This window comes from Erinaceus europaeus, chromosome 16 (genome assembly GCF_950295315.1).
Source record: "Erinaceus europaeus chromosome 16, mEriEur2.1, whole genome shotgun sequence".
Lineage (NCBI taxonomy): Eukaryota > Metazoa > Chordata > Mammalia > Eulipotyphla > Erinaceidae > Erinaceus > Erinaceus europaeus.
The window spans coordinates 79,537,883-79,564,967 of record NC_080177.1 but is presented as its reverse complement, the minus strand read 5'-3'; the positions used below and the strand labels follow the sequence as shown (position 1 = coordinate 79,564,967).

The following is a 27,085-nucleotide window of genomic DNA, read 5'->3' as shown; positions in this document are numbered from 1 at the left end:
GGCTGGCTTTTCTTGACGGGGGCAGCTCTGTGATAGAATCGGCTTTGTAAAAAAGAGGTGACACGTGCCAGTGATTAGCTTAGGTTGCCATCCAAGGAGAGTTGTCTCAACACTGGCTGCAAAGATGACGGGTTTTTCGTCTCTGTTGTTGAGGGACTTTGAAAACAAAAAATTTAAGAGACCTAACTATTTTAAGACTAACATTTGATGCTCTAAAGCTGAACGTTAGCAGCCACGAAGAGTTTGGCTACTTCTGAAATAGATTTTTTTGTGCACTGCCTAATACTTTGACGACTTTTTTTTTTTTCTTTGTATGTTTGGATATGTTGACTAATGTTCTAAACATTAAAGTGCATCTGACTGCTACATAGCACTCTGGCTTGTTATGCAGGCGCTATGGCTGACTTAGTTCATGTCGTGAATATTTCTGTGTGCCACCCAGGATGTAAGCTCTACTGACTGTGAATACAGAAATGCATGAGATGATCCAGGCAGTGGTGACTACAAGAACTTTGAAACAGTGTTCTTGAATCTTCCCCTTTCACAGTGGTGGACACCTGACTGGTAGTTTTTGTCCACTCTGGTTGGTTGCTTTTCATTGTGCTGTGGCCACTAGTTGTGTTAGGTGGCAACTGGGACTTGCAGTGTGTTTAAGGGAACCGAGGAACGAAACCTTTAGTTGTTTCATTCACACGTGAATCCTGCACTAGGCAGGCAGTGTAGCTCGAGAGTCTGTTTTTTGCCATAATCAGAGGATCCAGCAAAATACATGACATCTTCCACTTGGTCTGTTATTTTTTTATTCATTTAAAGGATCAGAGAGAAGTTAATATTCATGAAAATACTCAGAAAAGAAAAATAACTTAAATGAGGCCCTGCAGAGTAACATTGATTCTTTTCCCTAAAAATGTTGAATTTTATGTGAGGGGAGAATAGTGGAGGGGTGGGATTTCACACTCGTAGGAATACTACCCCTTCCAGGCCAATCTTTCCACTTTTTAAATTTCAGATAAATAGATTCATACAGACAGAAACCGTAGCAGTGTCGCTCGGTCCGCTGTGATGTTTCCCTGGTGCCAGGACTCTAACCCCGGGGTTTTGTACTTGGTGAGTGAGATACCTCCTCTGCAGGGCAAGCTACGTCCTGGCCACAACTGTCTTTATACTTTTGTCAGAAGACTCTGACTGGGAGTCGGGCAGTAGCGCAGCGGGTTAAGCGCACGTGGCGCAAAGCACAAGGACCGGCGTGAGGATCCCGGTTCGAGCCCCCGGCTCCCCACCTGCAGGGGTGTCCCTTCACAGGCGGTGAAGCAGGTCTGCAGGTGTCTGTCTTTCTCTCCCCCTCTCTGTCTTCCCCATCTCTCTCCATTTCTCTCTATTCTATCCAGCAACGACGACATCAGTTAACAACAATAATAACTACAATAAAACAACAAGGGTGACAAAAAGGAATAAATAAAATATTTTTTTAAAAAAAGACTGACTTCATTCAAAGTCAGCTAAAATCGACAAATATAGTCACCTAGACTTTAATGTAGACAATATATAGTTATACTTAAAGTGTTTTCATGAGTTTTAGCAGTTTAAATTTCAGTATTATACTAAGACCATTTAAAAGTACTGTTTTTTTAAAAAAGTTTTATTTTTTTATTTTTTAACCAGAGCACTGTTCAGCTCTGGCTTATGGTGGTTCGGGGGATTGAACCTGGGACTTTGGAGCCTCAGGCATGAGTCTGTTTGCATAACCATTATGCTATCTACGCTCTACCCTAAAAAAGTACTGTTTTAAAATAGGAAATGCTATTTTTTAAATTTATATATTTTATTAACATTAAAGAAATGTTTTTATAATCATAAAACATTAAACATTTACTTTTATTATTCTTTATCATTTTTTAAATATCTGTGTCCCCACCCTAAATGTTTTTTTTAAGGCTTATGAGTGGCCACACTGTTGTGCCGTTGGAAAACTCATGACACATTTCTGCAGAGAATAAAAGAGAAAGATGTGGCAAGATGTTTCCAACAGCCCGGTAGTTCCTGACAGATGAGGGTTTCCCAGTCTGTTCTTATCATTTTCTAAAATGATGGGCCCTTATTAACTAAACTGATCTGACTTGGGAAAGGTAATAACAACATCCGTTTAGGGAGCATAATCACTGTGAACTAACCCCATGTCTAAAGCCGGGGGCCTTCCTCTACATATGTGTAGACTTTGACAGACAGACATTCTGTGAGTTACCCTTCTAGCATCCCAGTCTCATTTGCATTCCACTTGGTGGAGTCTCTTTTGTTTTGGTTCTCACCATTTATTTTCTTTGAACCCCAGATTGTCCTCTTGGCTGCATTTAACAAAGATTGTTTATTTGGCCAGTACACTGAAATTGTGTCTTATTGTGAAGTTGAGATGCCAGAATAATTGAGATTTATTGTTAGAAGGTTACAGATAAAAGCCACACATCTAGCTGAATACTAGAATTTGTCTATTGGGAACCCGTGGTAGCCTTTATTTAATATAGTCACAGTTCTCCAATGCTGTTTTCTGCTTCTTTACACCCAGAGCTCTGTTGGCTTGAGACAGACCAAAAAAAAAAAAAAAAAAAGCTGTAAGTTTGATTAATTCACCCAGTGTTAAATGTCGCCTGTGTTCATCACTATGAGTCATACTTCTAAGAACCATCCTTCTAAAACTTAAGCTGGCAATATATAAAATACATGATACACATATATATATATGTGTGTGTATATATATATACACACACACACGCACAAAAATTATATATACATTACAAAGATTGTTAGCTCTTTTTAGGTTACGTTGAAAAAGGTTTATTTGAAATCAGTTTTTCTATGTTGATTTCATTCTAGCTGTTGTTTCTCTTTTCTTTCCTGTAATGTGTCCCCAATCCATGTTTTTTCCTAGCCTTCAAGATGGTCAACAAGGCCAGCAGTCCACAACCCAGGTCAAAGTGCAGTCCCGCCCCCCCTCCCCGGCTGCAGTGCTCAGTGCTAGTGCCTCCTTGCTGGTGAGAAATGGAAGTGTCCACTTAGAAGTGTCACATGAAGGCGCATCTGCTGTAGGAGGCAGCAGTTTGCATGATGAACTTGGTATGCAGGCCTTCTGTACTCTTGGTGATACGAATGTTTGATGCAGCAGAGTGTGGGTAATAATTACTGCAATTCTTTCTGGAGATAGCTTCGTTTTGGAGCTTTGCATAAGAGTTCTCTTCAGGTATTTTGCCTTGTGTCTAAGGGAAATTTGACTTTTTGCTATTCACAGTTTTGCTTCTCTCTATGTTCTTTCTTTTGAGCATGTTCATTGTCAAAAGAATTAATAAATGTTCATGCTTTCATTTCTCTCAAATGACTCAGGCAGTTCTATTAGTACTTGGCATTTGGACCATGTGGGGAGATGGGGATGTGTTTCTGCAGAAATTATCCTGTTTACATCTTAATTTCTTGAATTTGAATTCTCTGTGTTACAGGAAAGATAAAAACACCTCCTGATTTGTTACTACTGCAGTCTTGACGTATTTTTTTAAAATTTGATTTAGTGTCCATCTCTTGAAGTGGAACTTACTGTAATTGTAAATGCAGTTTTCCAAGGATATCATGACACTAAACTAATTAGTATCAAATAATAGATTTATAAAGTTTTTTCTATAAATATTTGATGATAATAGGTCATTCGCAGAGGATTGGTAATTTCAAACTTCAGTAATATATATTCACTCAAATATTTTGTGTCTTAAAGACAGTATTAATATTAATCTGATTTTCTACAACTCAGTTTTCTTGTGTTCACAATACAGATGAAAACACTTTAAATATAATGAAGACATTTTTACTTAAATACACGTTTGAAAACTTTAACTAAAATTTTGTTACGAAAGTTTTGTTAGAACCCTCTCCTATTTATAAAGATGACAGTCATGCTCATTGGTGGGGAACCTTTTTTCCTGCCAACGGCCCTCTAGGCGTTTCTAACATGGGCCATGTAAAATCATCAACTTAAATAAAAGTTGGCACTTACTGAATTTTTAGTACTTCTGTGGTTTCCTTGACAGTTCCTCACTTCTGCTCTAGTTGAGAATTTGGTTAAGAATTTGGTTAAGAGGACGTGTGGTATAAAGTGCTGCTTATAGGCTAGCACTAACCATTTTGCAAGTCTCTAGTTAGAGAAAGATAATAATTAGTTATGCATATTGGTGAAAATAATCGTATTTAGCAAATCTTTTAGAAAGCTGGAAATAGCTAAGACCTTTATTTATTCCCTTTTGTTGCCCTTGTTGTTTTATTGCTGTAGTTATTATTGTTGTTATTGATGTTGTTGTTGGATAGGACAGAGAGAAATGGAGAGAGGAGGGGAAGATAGAGGGGGAGAGAAAGACAGACCTGCTTCGCCACCTGTGAAGCTACTCTCTTGCAGGTAGGGAGCCGGGATCCTTATGCCAGTCCTTGCGCTTTGCACCACGTGCGCTTAACCCACTGAGCTACCGCCCAACTCCCAGCTAAGACCTTTTTAACAGTAGGATGTGTGGTAGTCTCGAATCAAAAGGAGAGGTCATAATGCATTTGTGATTATAATTTGAAAATGATGCGGTTCTACAAAGATTATGCTTGGGGGAAAAATATGCTTGGGAAGATAGTAGACTTGAATTTAGATACTTGCTTTGACTCTAAATTTTTATTCTTTCTATGCTGCAAATATATTAAGTTATAATATTTTTATTGATTTATTGACTTGTTAACTCAGAGTTAGTAGGAACACAGAATATGTCAGCTTGTGTTTATAAGTGATTCATTGGGCTTATGTTAGTAGATTAGCTAAAGTAAACGATGTAGTTTTCATTCCTTTTGGAAGTTTGTATGCTTGTCAAATTAATCAGAAATTGAAACAGATGATTTCCTCAATAAAAGTTTTTTAGTTTGCTGAGAGAACTAGGTGTTTTAATTAGGAAGTCCCACCTTACACTCACATGCAGACTTGTGAGCCTATGTCCACATGGACTGTCTTGACAACTCTGAAACTTAAAAATCGGAGATGACTTGAGCATCTACTGGTGAATATGCTTCTGAAATCTGGATTTTATCTTTCATGTTCATTACTTTCTCAGAACTTAATAGTGATAGCTGAATGCTGCAGAATTAAGTTATTATTACCATTATTACTATTACTATTATTGGCTTGTGGTGGTGTTAGGAATCAAAGCTGAGACCGGGAGTCTCAAGCATGGAAAGTCTTGTGTAACCACTGCGCTATCTTCTTGGCATCCATGCAAATGCTTACTAATAGTTAGCACAAAACAAGCAATCAGTGAATAGTGGTTATCTGTTCTGTAGCACAGAAAACTCCCCACACAGAAGTTGAAAAACAAGATCAGAAGAGAAAACACTAAGTAGAACTTGGACTGGAGTTGGTGTATTGCACCAAAGTCAAAGACTCTGGGGTGGTGGTGAGGGTTCAGGTCCTGGAACAGGATGGCAAAGGACCCAATGGTGGTTATGTTGTTATAGGAAAAGTGGGAAATGTTACACATGTACAAACTATTTATCTTACTGTTGACCGTAAAACATTAATCCCCCAATAAAAAAAAAAAGCTGTCCACAAAAGAGTGAGAATGACGTGCAGCTGAGCAGACACTGTTTCTTTTAATAGATAGCAGGTGATGATCTTTTTTGTGTGGTTTGAGTTTTTTCCGTGTGATTTTGTTGAACAGTAGTAGTATGATAGTTTTGTTTGAATGGCTTTAGGTGCTATAATCAAACATGTTAAAGTTAGCTATGACATTCCCCCAAAGTCTGGTATATTTGCAGAACGATTGATCTCTTCTAAGTTTTGCTTCTTCTATAGAAACAAAAATGCACAAAATTGACAAGTGGAAACCTGTGCACACACATTACACATTTACATGAAACACGTGTGCATATCTAGCTATGCATGTTCATGACCATTCTCACGTGTATGTGCACACACATATGTAGCTGTGCATGTTCATGACCATTCTCACGTGTACATGCACACACATATGCAGCTGTGCATGTTCATGACCATTCTCGCGTGTACATGCACACATGTAGCTGTGCATGTGCATGACCATTCTCACATGTACATGCACACACACACATCTGTCATCAGTGTTTATAACTGAGGAACAGCCTGTTTGGTTTAAAGAAAATGTATAGTCATTGTTTAATGGCAAAGCCAGGTGTTTTTCTGTAACAGCTTATTATATCTTTACTTTGTGGAGTCATAACAGAGTCACACCCATTTCTTATACCTAAATCCAAGAATCTCCATTTCCTTGTTGCATTAAAGTTACCAGGTAGAGTTAAACAAGATAGAAAAAAAAAATTCACTGAAGATGACATTGTAAAGATTCAACTAGTAGCTTGCTGTTATTTATGGCCTTTATTTGCATGCAAGCCTCAGTTAAAAAAAATAACGGGATGGATATGCTTTGAAATTAGCATTTGAAATTTGAAAAGGAAATTGCTATCAAGGATTCTTGTAATGCCTAACGGCTCCAAAAAGAGAAAAAAGAAACATATTTTGAAAGTTAATTTCCTTCTCACCAAGTTTGTATTGGGCTTGTTTATTGACAATTGATTTTCAACTATATTCTGACCTAAATCTCGGTTATACTATTATAAATAAAACGGACGGTGACCAAGTACCCATGCAGATTCACACAAGAAACTCTGAACCCCAGGAGCCTTATTTTTTTCCTTGAAAAATATGTTATTTATTTATAAGACAAAGACAGAGATAAATCAAGTGGGAAAAGAGAGATATATATGTGTATGTGTGTGTGTGTGTGTGTGTATATATATATATATATATACACACACACACATACATATATAATGCATACACATACATACACACATATATGGGGGAGGAGGGAGCGAGAGACCTGCAGCACTACTTTACTGCTGGTGAAGCTTCTCACTGCAGGTAGGGACTGGGGGCTTGAACCCAGGTCTTTGTGAATTGTAACAAATGTGCTCAACCCGATGTGCCACCAGTCAGACCCTGGTGCCTTTTTTTTTTAATCTTTATTTATTTATTGGATAGAGATAGTCAGAAATTGAGAGGGAAGGGGATGATAGAGAAAAAGAGAGACAGAGAGACCCCTGCAGCCCTGCTTCACCACTTGTGACGCTTTCCCCCTGCAGGTGGGGACCAGGGACTCAAACCTGGGTCCTTGTGCATTGTAACATGTGCGCTCAACCAGGTGCACCACCACCCGGCCCTGTGACTATTTTTCTTACTTGTTTATTCTAATAAACTTTCTATAACCTTTACTGTATGTTACCTTATTTTCTTGGGTCTCTTGCACATAGCCATCCAGAAGACAGCAAATATGTCTTCATCTTCCTGCCTGAACACTTAGAAGACACAGTAGTTATAGCCTCTTTGCAGAGATACATTAAGACAGAAAAACCAGTTGTATTGGACAAGACGGTGACCAAATTCACACAAGATGGGGCCGGGCGGTGGCACACCGGGTTGACTGCATACGTTACAAATTCACACAAGAAACCCTGAATCCCAGTAGCCTTTTCTTTTTCTATTAAATCTAGAAGTCACTTCTGTTTTTATCTTAATCCCAGTGTCTTTTTCTAAGTAAGACCAATAAAGTGATACCGTTCATGAAACATATCCTTAGAGCTGATAGCTAAACTCTCAATATGTAACAGAATACTTCAGAGTTCTGTTACACATTAAGAGTCTAAAAAAAAAAAAGAGATTTATATATTTGACAGGACAGAGAAATGGAGAAGGGGATGGGGAAATAGAAGAGACACAGAGAGAGAGAGACCTGCAGAACTGTTTGACCACTGCCTTCCCTCCTGCTTGTGGGGACTGGGGGCTTGAACCCAGTGCATGGTAACATGCACTCAACCAGACGCTACCACCCAGCCCCAGAACAGTGTTCTAAACAAGATAAGATAAAACAGAAAGACTTTTTAAAATCTTTTTTTAGATTTTTTTTACATTAATTTATTTATTCCTTTTTGTTGCCCTTGTTGTTTTTTATTGTTGTAATTATTATTGTTATCATCATTGTTGGATAGAACAGAGAGAAACTCATCATCTTCAAGAACTTCTCAGGAGCTCCGTGGCAGCCCATTCCCCCCTCCACTGCAGGCCACAACTTCGTTATCAGGGTTTCTCTTGCAAATAAATGCGTTCACTCAACATGTGGCCTTTGGGTAGGGTTCCCGCCAACAGATGCCTGTGAGACCCACCATTTTGTTGCTTGTCATTGTTTAATCTTCCTCCATTATATGCTCACAGTGCTTGCTTAGCATCTCATAGGTTTGCGTTGTTTCCAGGTCTGGACTATTGTAAACAAAACCATTCACTTTTTCCAAAACTCATCTCATCTCCCCAGTAGCAGCAGCAGCAGCAGCAGCAGCAGCAGATTCAGAATTGCAGCTGATAGGTAGGATGTGGACCTCTAAGCTACTAATGGCTCTTTAATGACTTCTCGGGACAGTTTGCACTTTTCTCACAATCAAGGATGCCAAGTAGCTTCTTGGTGTGCTTACTGGCTGGAAAGAGATCTTGGTGAAGTGCGTTTAGATCTCTTACTGACTTTTGACTGTTGAGATGTCAGGATTGTTTTGTTATTTCTTACGTGGCTAACTGGTCAGAGACCAATCACAAAGCTTTTCTCCCTTTCCTTGACTTTTCTTTTTACTTACCTGACCAGATAGTTATGTGATAGATTATTTCACCAAGATAATTGGGACTTGTTCCTTTGAAAGAAAATGGTGAGCAGATGATGATATCATAGTAGATTATGAACTTTTACATTTACCTAACTTGGGAATTAGGCAGTGAAAGGAGACACTTAGTGAACATATTGTGTGTGTTCACTAAGTCTTAGAGAACCAAATCCAAGTCAGTAAAATTCATTAGAATTTAATTCTTTTTTTTTTTTTTTTTTTTTACTGTTGTCCAGCACTAGATACCTGTCTTTAATGGCGCTTATAAATTCTCTCCTAGAACCTCTTTCTTCCCCAAACCTCTTTTCCTTATTCTTCTCTTTAAAAAGCTAAGTACATTCCAGAAAGGATAGATTTTTCAAAACTGAAGCTTTATCACAAGTGCCTTGATTTTCATTAGAGCACAAACATTAGAGATTTTAAAAAATGGAGATTCTGCTCTGGGACTGGCATTAGCAGTCTATATGTGTGGACTGAATCACACGAGACACTTGCTTCTGTCAGGAAGTTAACTGTGTGCTTTCACTGTGTGTTCCCCATGGCGGCCTTCACATTACCAGACCAGACTTAAAATCTTGCAACAGAGACCATCTGACCCACAAAATGTCAAAAGTATCTATTAACTAAATTTTACAGAAAAATGTATGTAGATTTCCGTCTAAAGTCAACAAGTCCACTAATGCATAGGCAGTAATAAAAGAGCCACTTTTGTCCAAATGAAAGCTCATGTTTTCCTCAGAGTAACATGATCTTAAAAGTTTCTTCATAACATTAATAACCACAACAATGTTAAACAACAAGGGCAACAAAAAGGAAAATAAATAAATTAATTAATTAAAAAAAAAAAAAAAGGGAGTCGGGCGGTGGCGCAGCGGGTTAAGCGCACGTGGCGCAAATCGCCAGGACCTGCGTAAGGATCCCGGTTCGAGCCCCCGGCTCCCCACCTGCAGGGGAGTCGCTTCACAGGCGGTGAAGCAGGTCTGCAGGGGTCTCTCTTTCTCTCCTCCTCTCTGTCTTCCCCTCCTCTCTCCATTTCTCTCTGTCCTATCCAACAACAACGACATTAATAACCACAACAATGTTAAACAACAAGGGCAACAAAAAGGAAAATAAATAAATTAAAAAAAAAAAGTTTCTTCATAGTCTTAAGGACTCATCAGTGTTTCGCTTCTGATTGTCTGCTATACCATTCATGGCTCTGGGTAAAGCGTCTTTGTTCTTCAAGTCATCAGTATTCAAGTACATCCATTTTTTTTCCTCTCTCTCTCTCTTGCTCATCACTCTTGACTTAGAACTAATAATGTGAAATTCTCCTACCTCAAGAAATTTTGTTCCATTAAATTTCGTTTTGGGGCACCGTAGCAGTCTGTTGAATGTTCACAACTGACAAGCACCAAGGACTCGCACTTTGTTTTAATCGTTAAAGATGATTAGCTTTATTATTTCGTCTTGAATTCTGGTCTCCAGTTTTGTTTATATTGACTTTATTTGAACTGTGATGGAGACATTCTGTTAGACATTGTTATGACTTGGAAATTGAATCGTGGTGAAATGACTTAGTTTTAAACCATAATTCCATTGGGGATAACAAGTATCATTGATATTTTCCTTTTTTAAAAAAATTTTGTTCCTTTATTGGGGGATTAATGGTTTACAGTCGCCAGTAAATACAGTAGATTGTACATGTATAACATTTCTCAGTTTTCCACATAAAAATACAACTCCACTATGTCCTCTGTCATCGTTTTTCGGGACCTGTACTCTTTCCCCCACCCGATATTCTACTTCTCTTTGTAACTTATAATCATTAGAAATAATGTTTTTTTTAAAATTTATTTAATAGTGGTTTAATAATGATTAACAAGATAATAAGATAACGGGTACAATTCTGTTGTTGTGCCAGATCTTGTTGAGCGCGGGCTGCGGAGATGAGAGAGAGGAGGTCTGGAGCGAAGCGGGAACACAAATCTTTATTTGCGCTGGCACCTCAGAGTTGGGTGCTAGAGAAGCAGGTTGGGCCACGTGGAGGTAGCGAAAATGGCCGCCTCACGCAGTAACCTTTCCTGCGTCTGAACACCGGAGTGAAGCGCCGGCAAGAGAGCGAGGTGCGGAAAATGAAGGGCTTTTATAGGAGCAGCTTTCGCGAGAATGGGAGGGGGGAGGAGTAACCATAGCACTCCAGGATAGGATGATAACTCTCGTGAGAATGGGAGCGGGGAGGAGTGACCAAAGCACTCCGCGGGTATATAGACAATGCCCTGAGGGCACAACATGGCAGAACAGGCACTCCGAGAATGTCCCAACTCTCGGGGGAACTAGCAGTAGCCTGAGGGGACAACATGGCAGATGTGACTGCATCGGCACAATTTCCCAGCACAATTCCACACAATTCCCACCACTAGAGTTCCCTGTCCCATCCCCTCTGTTGGACCTGTTGTTTATTCTTTACCCCTCTGGGAATATGGACCGTAGTTCTTGATGGGGAGCAGAAGGTGGAAGGTCTGGCTTCTGTAATTGCTTCTCTGCTGGACATGGAGCTGGGCAGGTCAAACCATACCCCCAGCCTGAGAAACAATGTTTAACATCACACCCAGTCCAAGTTAAGCAGCAAAACGAAGGACTTTGTGGCAGGGTGGGGGGAGGGGTGGAGAGGTTGTTGAGGTCATGGTGTTTGGTGTTGCAGAAGGATCTGTGTCCGGGTTGAGTATGTTTTGCAGTCATCACCGGGACATGAGGAATTGTACCCATATGTTACCAATGGTGCTTTACTTTAATCCAGTAATCCCCCAGTAAAGTCATTCTTAAAAAAGAAATAATGCTTAAATGCTGTATGTTTTCTTAATACAGGATAGTGTTGATGGAGGTTTATTTTACTTTGGGCCTAAAGGCTAACTGTGAGTTTGGTTCTAATCTCAAATGAGGTGTAAAATTACTATGAACACTAAGGTCTGCAGTTTTATGAATATCTTTATAAAGCAGCAGCAATATAGACTCATTTCCATTTTGATTATTCCTGGGACTGCTTCAGGGGGCTGGGAGATAATGCACTCAGCATAGCACATGCCTGACCATGTACAAGGCCCTGCACTCCACCTCCAGCACTGCATGAGGACACTGCCACACTCAGGGGAGCAGTGCTGTGCTGTCAGCTTCTGTCTGCAGCAAACAGAATGAACAAGCTGACCCGGAAACAGTGTACTGGATTGCAGATGTGCAAGGCTCTAACACCCTTCCCCAATAAAGAAAATGGCTTTAGTAAATTAGATCATTACATTACAACGTGCTGTGTTTTTAATATTTATTTATTTTCCTTTTGTTGACCTTGTTGTTTTTTTATTGTTGTTATTGATGTCATTGTTGTTAGATAGGACAGAGAGAAATGGAGAGAGGAGGAGAGAAAGATAGACACCTGCAGACCTGCTTCACCGCCTGTGAAGTGACTCCCCTGCAAATAGGGAGCCGGGAGCTGGAACCGGGATCCTTAAGCTGGTCCTTGTGCTTCGCACCACATGCCCTTAACCCACTGCGCTACACCCAACTTCCACAACGTGCTGTTTTATTCACTGAAACTTTTAGCTAGCGACTATTTAGTGTAGTTTTTCCCCAAGTTATTTGCTTTCTGAATGCTTTTTTTCCCCTTGTCATACTGTCACTTGTCAACCCCCTAAAATAGAAGCGGGAAGGAGACTCTGTTCTTCTGTTTGGCTTAAGTTAAAATGCATGTGGGACATGCGGTGCCAACAGAGGAGTCTCTGTGGTGACGTCTCCCCACAATCCCACTGCCCACATCTGAACAGAAAATAAATATATAGAAATGCGTGCAGCTCCCTGTACACAAGGCCACGGGTTTGATCCCCAGAACTGGTGCCATCTCGTGGGTGGCGGAGTGCCAAGGTCTCTCTCCTCTCTTGCAGACACTCTCTTAAGTAAAAAAGAGTGAAAATGCTGGGCTCAGAAGCTGCTTGGTAATACAGCACGTGCTACTGGCTTTGATTAATTCCATCTGGCATTGCATTAAAAAAATACTGTATTTTGTTTACATTGTAGGCCTAATAGAGATATCTTTTAGCCTGGCTGTTGTTGAAATTATTGTCTAAATCCCTTATTTATAGCATCAGTAGTAATACAAAGAGCTCATATCCTAACAGTGGCCTGGATTAACCTCAGATGACTGCAGACTTGAGTACCACACCCCATCACTCCACAAGAAATTATATTCATTTGTTTAAGCTCCTGACCAAATCACTTGACCATCACAGACAGCCCAGTTGACGACGAGCTCAGACAGTACCTGTATTTTTAGAATTCCACTATCAGAAATGATCAGCAGAGCTTGAGGTTTATTTTTTTATTTTTGTTTTACTGACACTACTTCCCTCATGAGAATGTCATATATCAGAAATAATGGTAACAACAAATGCTGGAGAGATTGTAAGGAGCCCTCGCTCATAGGAATGTATACTGGTTCAGTCCTGTGGAGAGCAGTCTAGAGAACAGTCAGAAAGCATGAGGCTTTTAAGCCTATATTCCTTTGCACCCAATTTAATTTCCGAAGTATATAATCAAAATATCGCTACTTATGTAGCAATATTTGAGGAAAGCAAATCATACTAGTAATGTTCTTTAAATACTGTAATCACCAGTGTTACTGTACTTCATTCAGTTCATTAAATTTCTTTTTTTAAAGATCTATTATTTTATTTGATAGGACAGATAGAAATTGGGAGGGTGGACTGAGGAGATAGCATAGTGGTTATGCAGGCAACTTTCATGCCTGAGGCTCTGAGTTTGTAGGTTCAATCCCTACCAGCACCATAAGCCAAAGCTGAAGCAGTGCTCTAGTAAAGTAAGTAAAATATACACTTTTTAAATGGGTGGGGGAGAAACAGCAAAAGAGAGGCACCAGCAACACTGTTTCACCTCTCATGAAGCTCCCCTCCCGCAAATGGGGCCTGTGAGCTAGAACCTGGGTCCTTACACATGATACAACCCTGTGCACCACTGATTAATTGAATTTAAGATTCTTTTTGACACTTCATTTATTAAAAAAAAAAAAAATACGGTGGGGGTAGGTAGCATAATGGTTATGCAAACAGACTCTCATGTCTGAGGCTCCGAAGTCTCAGATTCAGTTCCCTGCACCACCGTAAGCCAGAGCTGATTAGCGCTCTGATCAAAAAACAAGCAAACAAACAAAACCACTGAAGGTATTCACATAAATCTGCTGTATTGCAGTTTGAACAAACTACCTGAAAACTTAAGGAGTTTTCCAAGTGACCACTCACCGTCCCCAAGCAGTAGTGGTCTGGAGGCTTAAAAATCATTGCATTCCTTCATAAGACTGCTCAAATCGAAAATGTGTCTGGAGGATAAAGACAAAGACCAGTATGGCAAAGATGACTTAATCCCGTCACTTTGTGCGTGCTATGCGGTGTGGTGTGTGTAGTGTGATGTATGGTGTGGTGTGTGTGTGAGGTGTGGTGTAGTGTGGTGAGGTATGTGTGGCATGGTGTGTATGGTGTGGTGAGGTGTGTGGTGTGGCGTGCTGTGTGTGTCCAGGCCCTTGCACGCGTATGGTTCCACTGCTCCTGAGCCACTTTTTTTTTTTTTTAATTCTAATCATTCGGGAAGGGGCCACAGCATGCTGGTCTCCTTTCCCTTGGTGCTGCGGGGCTCCCGCGTGGTGTCAGGGCTCTCACCGGGAACCCCTCACATCCCTCAGTGTTCACGTGGAGGATCTATATGTGTACATTTTGCCCCATGGCTAAGCGTTCATTTTCCGTTCTAAATTACTTGAGAATCATTGTATTTTATAAAATATCTTGGAAATGTGTTTTTGTATGCTTTTTTTTTTTTAATTGAAATAAGTTGAACTTTGGGGGATATCATGAAGGAAACACTCTAATGGGATTTTTAAAAACTCATTTATTTACTAGGTAAGTTCTCTTCTACGCTTTATGAGACTGGTGGCTGTGATATGTCACTTGTGAATTTTGAACCAGCAGCAAGAAGAGCGTCCAATATCTGGTATGTGTGAAGTCCTGTGAGGACGACGCGTCTACTTGCATATATCCACCTTGCTTAAGATGTTTAACGTAAGAGATGTCAAACTCACGTTGAAAACGTGTTGATTTTGGCTTAATTAGTGTCATATATTTGTCTCCAGAGAATTATTTGCCATCAGAAAAAAAAAAAAGGAAAATCAGTATTTTTTTACACAATCTAATCTGTGTTTAAAAATAGTTAAGTACAATTTCCCTGTACTTCTTATAGTGGGGTAGTAATTTTCTACAAGTTCAGATTTAACTATAGATTTCATTTATTTACATATGTCTGTGCACATGCATATGTATATCTTGCTGTAAAGAGGAGACATTTCTTAAAGTGAGGGTCATATATTACATTTACTTTTTTTCTTTCTTCCTTTCCTTAGGGAGGAATTATATGCGATAATGGAGAAAGCTTGGAGAAAAACACATAAGAAATCTTGTTATAGAACATAATCATTAATAGACTAAATGGATTCAATTTTTAAAAATTTAACCTTCTCATTCATCTTTTCAGTCTGATTATTTAAAAATCTGTTGTCACGTAGTTAGCTCCTCTTTTTTCACGCAAGCCATTCAGTTCTTACTCGGGTTTCTGTTCCGTGATGGGGCACATCTGTTTGAATATTGCACATACATGGGCAGTTTACTTCGTTTCTTAAATCTTTAGCTGTCACATAGTAGTGGTTTAGCTTAGTGTCCTGAAAAGTTTGAACATTTAGAGAACTGCACCTTAAGATCTTTTAATCCAATTTCAGAATTCATTCTTTCAAAAAAAGTAATAAATGATAGAGCCTTATACGATTTTATTACAATGGAAACAATAGAGTGGAGCACTGGAATAGTTAATGATGTTTACTGTCACTTGAGATAAGAACAACCACTTGCATCATAAATGTTTTGACATCTGAACTGAGCTGAGCTGTGAAAAATGGATTGTCATGTTTTAGACTGTTCTATTTTAGCTTAAACTTACTGTGATTCTAGTAAAACTCCCACAGTATGTTAACTGCTTTCTTACATACTGTCTATAAGAACCTTCTAATAGAGGCACTATTTATTATCTTGTGTTACAGTGGAAGAAACTGAGATATAAAAAATTAGGTGACCTGTTTAAAATCTAACTTGCTGATGTAGAGGTATAAATAGAAGTAAATACCGTAGTTCAGAGGCAGCAATGCCAGTCACAGCTGTTAGGAAAATGCTGTTTTGTATTTTGAATTTTCCCTGGGAAAATGACAACTTGTAAAGGCATTGTTTTTCTTTCTACTGTTTAGCAAGCTTTCTCTCTCTTTCCCCCCCTTTTAAAGTCTTTTTCATTTTATTTTAGTGATACGGATTCACATGTATCCAGTTCTACCTCAGTTCCATTTTATCCACATGATGTGGTAGGTTTCACTTTACTTTTACAAGATGATATATTTTCATACTAAGTAGCTACAAGTCAGAAAACATGGTTCAGACCAGAAGGCCGCTAAGCTGGAGAGCACGCCCCTTAGCACGCGCATGACAGCTGGGTTTGAGCCCCAACCCACCACGGACTGTAGTGTCTGTCTTCCTGTCTCTCACTCTCTGGGGGAAAAGATTCTACCGGGCGAGTGGGAAACCTCACAGGCTCAAACTCATGATGACCAAAGAAAAACAAGCAACAAACAAAAATATTTAAGTTTCATTTCAATTTTGTTGAAAACTACCACAAGAAATGCTTTTACTGTACTGTAGTTTTCTTAAGTCTTTTATTAAACACATAAGCATAAAACGTCTTGTACTGGGAGTCGGGCGGTGGCGCAGTGGGTTAAGCGCACGTGGCGCCAAGCGCAAGGACCGGTGTAGGGATCCCGGGTTCGAGCCCCCCGGCTCCCCACCTGCAGGGGAGTCGCTTCCCAGGCGGTGAAGCAGGTCTGCAGGTGTCTATCTTTCTCTCCCCCTCTCTGTGTTTCTCTCCTCTCTCCGTTTCTCTCTGTCCTGTCCAACAACAACGACAACAACAACAACAATAATAACTACAACAACAATAAAAAGACAACAAGGGCAACAAAAGGGAAAATAAATTAATGAATAAATAAAAATAAAAAAATTAAAGCACAAGCCTCTGGTACCGTAATGAATCCGGAACCATACTCTGAGGGCTATGTAACGGCTCCTTTGCTCACCATCATGATTATCTGGCATTGCGATCGCACTGTTTTCTTTCTTAAGTACTTCACTCATTTGTTTTGGATAGAAACAGAGAAATTGAGAAGGAGCCCTGAGAGAGAGAGAGAGAGAGAGAGAGAGCATTGTTTTATCCCTTGTGACACTTCCCCCTTCCAGGCAGTGCCCAGAACTCAAACCCAGGTCCTTGAGCATTGTAATGTGAGCATTTTACCAGGAGAACCACAGCACAGCCTGGCCCCCGGTTGCGCTTTTTTAAGACTTCCCTCAGAGCATTAGTATTTTAATGCAGTTTATCTAGCTGTTCACTGGCTGCTGTCTATTCATAGACTTTTTTTTTTTTTAATTTATTCCCTTTTGTTGCCCTTGTTGTTTTATTGTTGTAGTTATTATTGTCGTCATTGTTGGATAGGACAGAGAGAAATGGAGAGAGGAGGGGAAGACAGAGAGAGGGAGAGAAAGACAGACACCTGCAGACCTGTTTCACCGCTTGTGAAGCAACTCCCCTGCAGGTGAAGCAGGTGGGGAGCCGGGGTTCAAACCGGGATCCTTATGCGGGTCCTTGCGCTTTGCGCCACCTGCGCTTAACCCGCTGCGCCACCGCCCGACTCCCTCATAGACGTTGTGTATGGCTTTGTGGCCATGTCACTACATTTAAAAATGCTATATGAAATAAACAGTCGGGAAATTGAGAAGTTAGAGGCCGGAAAAGATAAAAACAGATGAATCCTTGAAAGGCACATATCTGAAAGCCACATAGGTGCATCTTGTTCCACATGGATCCTTCACTTCCTGACGTGCCACATTATTTGCAGCTTCACGAAGACAGTGACCTGCGGACAGACTCTTGAGGGTGTAGACGTGAGTGGGGATGCAGCAGTGGTTTTCAGCTAGTGGACATTGGGCAGTGTCTGGAAACACTTTGACTTGTCTCAGCCTGGGGAATGCTTTGTGTTACCTAATGGCTGAGAGTCAGGGATGCTACTGACAGACAGCCTACAGTGGACAGCACGGCCCTACCAACACAGATATTTTGCTCAAAGTACCTGTGTGCTGAGACTCAGGAACCCTTGAGTACGAGAATAAAAGTGTTTTTCCCTGTTTGGAAGACGGTATCATATTTAGGACACGTGTCTGAACTCTACCTGCTTATGTATTAGGATAGCAAATACTTGTTACTTGTTTGCTGCAGTGTGTTTCTGGAAACTTCAAAGAAAAACGAAAGTGGGAGAAGAATTATTTTTATTGCTTTCCACTGCTTTTCCAAGTTGTTTGAGAGCCTTGAAACAGGAAAATTTTCACTAGCTCTGCTAGTCACTTTCTGACTCGCTCGGGAGAGGAGTCACCTGGTCAGCACTGAATGAAAGCGCGGGAGCTAAAATGAGCTAGAATGTCATGTTGTCTGTAACTCAGATTAGCAGCCAAGTGAAGCAACAAAACAGAAGGGAACCGGTGGGAGGTATTACACAGGGGGTCCACCTGTCAATAGGGTGGGAAGAACATAGCAAGAAGTGAGAAGCATTAAAGCCAGTGCAGAGGGACTCAGTTTCTCATAGGCATTGAGACTCAGAGCTTAATGGGAAAAGAATGGCAGTATGGCAGGGAGAAGGGGGAGCACAGATAAGTCACTGCGAATGACTTGCATGGGCTCACTAGCGGCTTCCTCACAGTATGTCATGATTCTAAGTGTTTCCTTAATACCTTCCGCAAAGACTTGCCCATTTTGTTTGGTTTTTTGTTAACTTCCTACTGCTGTCTTCTGTGGTTTCTGATGATCGTAAAATACCTACATGGAGTAGATTGATATCTGTACACGGACTGCGTAGCCCGAATCGTGATAGTTGAGCGTGCCTGTGCTAACTGCCTTTCAGCTCTGTCTTCCCCAGATACGTCTGAACAGACTACTGACCATTGACACAGACTTGCTGGAACAGCGAGATAGTGATCTCAGCCCTGACTTGGCAGCTACCTATGTCCCAACAGAAGAAGCTGCGCAAAAAGTGAAACACTATTACCGCTTTTGGATCCTGCCCCAGCTGTGGGTCGGCGTTCACTTTGACAGACTCACGCTTCTGGCTCTGTTTGACAGGTGAGAAGATAGTGTGAGTGTGAAGCTTTGTTTGTTAACATTTTAACAAATGTTTAATGTTAATGGAGTTTTGTTACTGTACTTGCTGTTTGAAAAATGTTTGCTGCTTTGGTCTTGTTGAGATAGAACGTAAGTCCAAAGGTTCCCAGACATTGACCTTAAAACTGCAATGTATAGTAATTCCTGAGAGATGAGGTACTAATAACATGAAGTCTGCAGTTGTCCCATTTACTGCTTAGGACTGGTCCCAGACTGTCAGGCGTGGGGGAAGCGCTGCTCAGCGAGAGAACCTTGCAAACCTACAGCTGGCCTCCTTTGACTCTGAGTACTCATAAGGAAATCTGTGTGAGGAAACAGAGATATGGTGGGTCAGTCAGTGGTGGAATTAGTGCCGGGAAATAGACACCAGACAAGTAGCATCTGCATCTTGGTGGCTGAAAAGCAGTAAGGTATAAAGCAGAACAAATTGCTTAATAAGCAGGAACCCAAAGAGGGATAGAGCAGATGAAACTAGCTGACTTTGTGTGGGATGAAGCTAGGAAGTATATATATTAGGTATGTTTCAAGGGGTCCATGACCTCAGTAGTTTTTGCCTGAGCCTGATAGCTAACATGCAGGCAGAATAAATATATCGTTTGGGAAGATGGTGTGAGAGTTGAAAATAAGGCTAGACAGCTGGATTAGGCCAGAGTAGCTCTTAAACGTGAGGAAAGGTTAACTGTTTAAATTTGTGCTAATTTTCACATGGCTGGTTTCTTTTTTAATATGATCAGAAACCTTATTCAGACCCAGAAACATCTTTGCAAACACAGTGTGAGCTTCCTGTTGGTGTCTCCCGCTCTCACCACGATTAGTTTCATGTGTCTGTGAGTGACTGACTTGGACATTTTTTCCCCTCTGCAGAAACCGTGAAATCCTGGAGAACGTGTTAGCGGTCATCCTGGCTATTCTTGTGGCTTTTTTGGGATCTGTTCTTCTCATACAAGGCTTCTTCAGAGATATCTGGGTCTTCCAGTTCTGCCTGGTGATAGCCAGCTGTCAGTACTCACTACTTAAGGTACCAGCGTCTCTTCAGTTTGCGAAACAGTCTTGTGTTGAAAAGCAGGTTTCCTATGATTGCCTGGTAATTGTAAAGTATTGGCTTGTAGCTGCTTCATTACTGATTGGCTGAAACAAAAGAGACTTTGAAAAATAATGAAATGCAAATACATGATTATTGTGTATAGTTTATATAGCATATTGTATAAGTGGGTTTTTGTATATTCTATAAGTCACGTTTCTGCTATCATAGTGACACTAGTATCTGAGGCTGATCCTCTGACTTTATTTCAGTAGAATGAACATAACTGTTTCTTGGCTTTGGAATCTTTACTTAAAATCATTTCAGGCATTTTGGAAGTTGATTCTAAAATCAGTGGGACTTAAGTAGATCAAATTATTTTTCTGTTTCATTTTTAGAGTGTTCAGCCAGATTCTTCGTCTCCCCGACACGTAAGTTACTCTAATATGGCTACCACTTTGTAGGGGTCACATGGCAGGTGAAGTGAGGACGTCATTTGTTTTCTCATTGAAGTTTCGACACATTGTCAGAAAGATAATGATTTGTGAACATGAGATAACGTGGCATTGCGGCCGTGGACTGTAAGTGAGCATAATGTGAAAATAGCAAAATGTGATTGAGGACATGGTTTCATGGACTTTGGGTCTTGGTTTTTGTTTTTCCATTTTTTAAAAAATTTATTTATAAAATAAAAAACATGGACCAGATCATATGATAAGAGGGGTACATTCCACATAATTCCCACCACCAGAGTTCTGTATCCCATCCCCTCCCTTGAAAGCTTTCCTAGTCTTTATCCCTCTGGGAGCATGGACCCAGGATCATTATGGGGTGCAGAAGGTGGAAGGTCTGGCTTCTGTAATTGCTTCTCCACTGGACATGGGCATTAGCAGGTTGGTCCATACTCTCAGGGTCTTGCTTTTAAAAGTTAAAATAAAAAATAAAATAATTTAGTTTTAAGTTGAAATTCTGTTGTTCACCATTGATTTATACAATACTGTATATTTTGAGGACTATAGCTTTCTCTCTTCACACACATACACACCAAATAATTTCTTTTTAATCACCTATTTTAGGAGTGAAGGTTAGCAATTTGATAGTCATAGTTTATATAACTTGGGGTATTTGATAAGTTGTAGATTTTAAACAAAAGGTCATGAATACATTTTGGGAAAAGTAGAATTTTGAGGTAGGAAACATCATTTTGTATAGGTAATTATTATTAGCAGGAATGAAAAAGTAGTACACGCAAGTGGTGAAGCAGGTCTGAAGATGTCTTTCTCCCTCTCTCTATCCCCTTCCCCTCTCAGTTTCTCTGTCTTATCAAATACACCAGGGGGAAGGAAAGGGGGGCAACAGTGGCCACCAGGATCGGGGGTGCCCCAGCTAGTAACTGTGGAAGCAGTAAATAAATAAGAAGCAGTACACGGCTCTGATTAGACCTGTGGCCACTAGTGATATCAAAATCTTGTTATTTAGTTTGTGATTGTAGACAAAAGTAGTATCTACCCAACATTAAATTTTGTGAAGGATAGTACAGTTTTAGTACTCCTCCTAGAGTATTTACTTAATAGACCAAAAGGCATTCTACTGAAAAAACCAGCCTTCTTTCCTGAATGTGATCATTTGTATCTCACGCTCGAATACTTACTGAGGGTGGAAGATCAATACAAAACAAAGAGGCAAATGGTTTCCCTTCAGCTGACTATGCTTATTATGCTGGGGAAAAAAACAAAACATTTTTGGTGGGGGGTGTAGGTACTGGGGGTGGAGGTGGGCGGGTTGTGTTATACCCAGTAGAGTGTACAGATTACAGTGTGCAAGGACCTGGGTTCAAATTTCTGGGCCCCACCTGCAGGGGGAAACTTTATGTGGTGAAGCATTGCTGCAGGTGTCTCTCTCTCTTTTTTTTTCCCTTCTCTATCTCCCCCATCAGCTGTGAGGGCTGCGGATTCTTTGTGTAGGCATTGAACCCCAGGTAACCTGGCAAAAAAAAAAAAAAAAAAAAGCTCTTTTGAAATATAAAAATACATAGAAGTATTATTTTTTAAGTTTATGCCTATTGGAATAACCATCTACTTTCCAATCAGCATTTTCAGTTTCACCAGTGATGTTTTTTTTAAAACTCAAGGTTCTTATGAATATACAACAAAAAAAATACTACAAAACATTTTTCTCATATATATGTGGCCATCATGATTACAGCTGGGGCTTGGTGCCCTCACTACAAATCTACTGCCATTTTTTTTTTTTTTTGACAGGACAGAGAGAAATTGAGAGAGAGGAGGGAGAGAGATAGCCACCAGCAGTCCTGCTTCACCACTCCTGAAGTATCCTCCCTGCAGGAGGAGAGCAGGGACTCGAACCCGAACCCGGGTACTTGGACGTGATCATGTGTGCACTTATTTTCTTCATTTATTTTAAGAAGAGAGTGGGACCCAGCTCTGGCTGCTGGTGGTGGTGGAGACCGAGCCTGCCACCTCAGCCCCTCAGCCCCTCAGCCCCTCAGCCCCTCAGCCCCTCAGCCCCTCCCCTCTTCCCGCAGAGTCCTTTGCTTTGCTTCAATACATGACTTTGTGTTTTCCCTTTTTGTCCCTGCTTTGTTTTGCCGTTTTTTTTTATTTGTGATTAATAGTGAGTTTTCAGACTACAGAGTATAACACCATGCCACACTCACCGCTAAAGTTCTGTGTCCCCAAAGTAACCATTGTGTTTCTCACAAAGTTTTAGAAACAGTCTTTTTGCTTCTGTTTTTCTGTTTACGTTTTTTTTTTCCCCCCCAAGTTCATGTGTATGAAAGTTCTGTAGATTCTACACCTGAGTGAAACACCCGGTGGTAGTTGTCTTTCATCTTTTTACTTGTTTCACTAAGCGTGATCGCCTTCAGTTCCACCCATTCTGTCCCAAAGGACAGAATATTCCCTTTGTAGACTGCACGTACTGTCCCATCACGAATATAGCCCATGACTTCTTTCCCCAGTCATCTGTCAGTGGGCATTTAGGCTGCTCCCACTCTTGACTGTTTGAATAATGCAGCTGTGAACACAGGGGTGCATGTGGCCCTTTGGGGTTTGTAAATCACAGGGTATGGTAGTTGCGGCTGATAACGTTGACACTCTCTCCCTCCATCTGGTTAATCTACTTCCGAAGCCTTTTACCTCAGCTAAATCACATTCAAAGTGTCCTTTCGGTCCTGACATTCTCTTTGGAGTTTGTTTGTTTTTTTCCTCTGTAATTCTTTGGTACATTGGTCTCTGAGCTCTTGAATTTTTTTTTAAAATATTTTATTATTTATTCCCTTTTGTTGCTCTTGTTTTATTGTTGTAGCTATTGTTGTTATTGTTATTGATGTCGTTGTTGTTGGATAGGAAAGAGAGAAATGGAAAGAGGAGGGGAAGACAGAGAGGGGGAGAGAAAGACAGACACCTGCAGACCTGCTTCACCACCTGTGAAGCGACTCCCCTGCAGGTGGGGAGCCCGGGGCTCGACCTGGGATCCTCACTCTGGTCCTTGCGCTTAACCCGCTGCACTACCACCCGGCTCCCACTCTTGAATTTTAACTTTAGTTTCTTGAAGTGATTTCATAATGAGTTTTCTGAGCTCTATCACTGTCATTTTTTTCTAGGTCTGTATCTGTCGAGTCGTTTGAGGTTTCTATCATTGCTGTCTGTATTTCTCCGTTGCCTCATTTAATGTGGATTTCATTGTTGTGCCGGCAGGAGGCGCTGTAACCAAGGTGTTTGGTTTCCCCGCTTGTATTTTGGTGGGGAAGGGGAAATGTTATCCTGAATCACCAGGTGGGTTCTTTGAACTTGATGCCAATTAGTGGGTCTCCCTGCTGCTAATCCAGCCTCTGGGGCCCAGCAGCACAGAGACTTGAGAAGTTACAGTTGTAAATAAGTGAGTTTTTAGATGCTCTTTTTCCTTCTTCTTTTTTTAATGGTCTTTTTGTTGCTAAAACTCAGACCCGGATATGGTATGCCTCAGCTGCCAATCTAATTTGGTCACCTCTGAGCGCAGGTGTTTATTCCGGGGCTGGGAACCACTCACTCCCCCCTTTGTGTCCACAAGCCACACGTGTCTGTACTCACCTGCGGCTTGGTGAGTTTTTAAAGAGATCCTGGTCATATTTTGTTGAGTTTTCAGGTGACATTCATTGATTTTCCTAGTTGACGGGACAACAAAACACAGCTGCTGTCCCGTCAACTCCATAGCCAGGTTTCCGGAAGTTCCCCACATACGTCCCTTTGGGTTAGTGTTTACACATGCTTTGGCTAAAGGGCAGCGTTGCTGGATCACAGCTTAATTCTACTTTCACTTGAGCAGCCTACACACTCTCCATACAGTCTTCCAAAGGGGCTGTGCTAGTTCGCAATCCCAACAGCAGCGTAGCAAGTTTCTTCTCCCTCCTCCTCCCCTTTGTTTTTTAAACATTTCACTTATTATTTATTGCATAGAGACAGAAATCCAGAAAGAATTTTGTGCAGTCAAACTCTTGATCATGGTGGTGCACCTGGCTGAGCGCACATGTCACAGAGCACAAGGACCCAGGTCTGAGCCCTTCCCCCGCGCCCCCTCCGTCCCCACCTGCAGGGGGAAAGCTTCAAAAGTGGTGAAGCAGGGCTGCAGGTGTCCCTCTGTATCTCTCCCCCATATCATCCCCTTCCCTCTCAATTTCTGGCTGTCTCTAGCCAATAAGTAAAGATTATAATTTAAGGGCCGGGTGGTGGTGCACCTGGTTGAGCGCACGTATTACAGTGCGCAAGGACCCAGGTTTGAGCCCCCAGTCTCACCTGCAGGGGGAAAGCTTTGCAAGTGGTGAAGTAGGGTTGCAGGTGTCTCTGTCTCTCTCCCTCTCTATCATCCCCATACCTCTTGATTTCTGGTTGTCTCTATCCAATGAATAAAAAAGATTTTTTTAAAAAGATAATAATTAAAAAAAAAAAAAGAAATAGGGAGTTGGGCAGTAGTGCAGCAGGTTAAACACACGTGGCCCAAGTGCAAGGACCGGCATAAGGATCCCAGTTCGATCCCCCAGCTCCCCACCTGCAGGAGAGTCGCTTCACAGGTGGTGAAACACATCTGTAGGTGTCTATCTTTCTCTCCCCCTCTGTCTTCCCCGCCTCTCTCCATTTCTCTTTGTCCTATCCAACGACAACAACAGCAATAACTACAACAATAAAACAACAAGGACAACAAAAGGGAATAAATAAATAAATATAAAAAAGGTTAAAAAATGAAGTGCTGATCATTCTGTGACCAAAAAACTGTCACTTGCTTTAGACTTGACCTCAGAGATTCCATCTTCAGTAGCAACGATTGATTGCAGTACTGCCTCCTCAAACATTAGCACATGGCTTTCAACTCAACGTTTTTGTCTAAGCCGGAAGCAATAGCTGCAGTTGGCTCCTTAGTGATTCTGTGTCCATTGAGACCAGCATCTTCGGTAGCCTGAGACTCAGAGTCATTAAAGCAAGCCAGGAACTGTGACAGTTTCTATATCAGTGACTCATAACAAGTTCCTGTGACCATAAAATGGGAGAGGTATAGGTCCAGACTGTAGCCACCACCAGGATTCCATACTTTTCCCTTCCTGCCACCGTCTCCCACCAATAGCCGCTATAGTTCTCACAGTCTCAGAGAGGTGGTTTAGCCACATCTTAACAAGTTTCTGATTTCCACATATGAGCAGTCGGGATTAAGATGTTTGTGCTTGGTGAGCATGGAGCTGAGAGAGAGCTACTGGAAGTTTCATTGGGATTCTTAACTTATTTATTTATTCCCTTTTGTTGCCCTTGTCGTTTTATTTGTTGTAGTTATTACTGTTGTTGTTATTAGTGTCATTGTTGTAGGATAGGACAGAGACAAATGGAGAGAGGAGGGAAAGACAGCGAGGGGGAGAGAAAGACAGACACCTGCAGACCTGCTTCACCGCCTGTGAAGCGACTCCCCTGCAGCTCAAATCTGGATTCCTACGCGGGTCCTTGCACTTCACGCCACATACGCTTAACCTGCTGCGCTACCGCCTGACTCCCGAGATTTTTAACTTTTTATCTTGTCATGATATCAGACTTAGGGGAAAGGTGTAAGGATAATACCAAGAATGCTTTAAAAAGAACTGCACTTTTTCTTTCTTTCTTTCCCCTATTTCCTGTTTAATTTATTTTGTATAGACAGAAATTGAGAGGGAGTAAGGGAGAGAAACACGTGCAACCCTGCTTGACCACTCATGGAGCTTGTCCCCTGCATGTGGGGACCAGGGACTTGAACCAGGATCCTTGTGCATGGTAGCACATGCACTCTAACAGATGTGCTGGTCCCCATACCATGATTTTTTTCCCCCCCAGGGTTATTGCTAGGGCTTGGTGCCTGCTTGAACCAGGATCCTTGCGATTTGCACCACCTATGCTTAACCCACTGCGCTACCACCTGACTCCCTCATTTGCTCTTTTTAGCCAGTTAGTCTGGAGCAGTTTTTTTTAGGACTGGCTTTTGAAATATTAACATTTTTTAGCAGTTAATGGGCCAGTTATTATGCAGGTTGTCCGGCAGTTACAGTTTATTTGACGTTTCTTCTCAGCTAGATCTAGGTCATAGTCTTTCTCCCTTTCTTTTTTTGGACTGCTATGAGAGTGACGTGTTCTCAGTGCTTCAAATCAGAAAGCATTTGCTTGTCCCCCTCCCCCCCCCCCGCTATTTCCTGTTTAATTTATTTATTTTATATAGATAGAAATTGAGAGGGGGCGAGGGAGAGAAACACCTGAACCCTGCTTGACCACTCATGGAGCTTGTCCCCTGCATGTGGGGACCGAGGGCGTGAAGTCTTTGCTGAATGTGTGGGCAGTTCTGCTGTGTTTATTGTATCATGCTCTGTATGCCTGAACACTGCTTACGAAGTATGATAGCCCTCAAAACCTAACACTGACAACAGAAATGGCTCAGACATTGCCAGGTGTAACGGAAAAGAGATTCTTCTTACTCCCTTAAACAGCAATT

The 27,085-nt window shown here is 41.1% G+C and overlaps 1 protein-coding gene across 4 annotated transcripts in view; it reads left to right on the top strand.

Annotated features, from left to right (window-relative positions):
- Nucleotides 1–27,085, top strand: part of PCNX1 (pecanex 1) — a 139,482-nt gene that overhangs the window by 61,645 nt on the left and 50,752 nt on the right. For 2 of the 4 annotated variants that reach the window (XM_060175537.1, XM_060175539.1), the window contains 6 exons: nucleotides 2,924–3,108; nucleotides 14,676–14,766; nucleotides 16,117–16,174; nucleotides 18,812–19,029; nucleotides 19,933–20,086; nucleotides 20,488–20,520. In XM_060175537.1, the coding sequence (XP_060031520.1) occupies nucleotides 2,924–3,108; nucleotides 14,676–14,766; nucleotides 16,117–16,174; nucleotides 18,812–19,029; nucleotides 19,933–20,086; nucleotides 20,488–20,520 (739 nt within the window). The remainder of the gene's footprint in view (nucleotides 1–2,923; nucleotides 3,109–14,675; nucleotides 14,767–16,116; nucleotides 16,175–18,811; nucleotides 19,030–19,932; nucleotides 20,087–20,487; nucleotides 20,521–27,085) is intronic. The other 2 variants (XM_060175540.1, XM_060175538.1) reach the window with 1 other exon arrangement.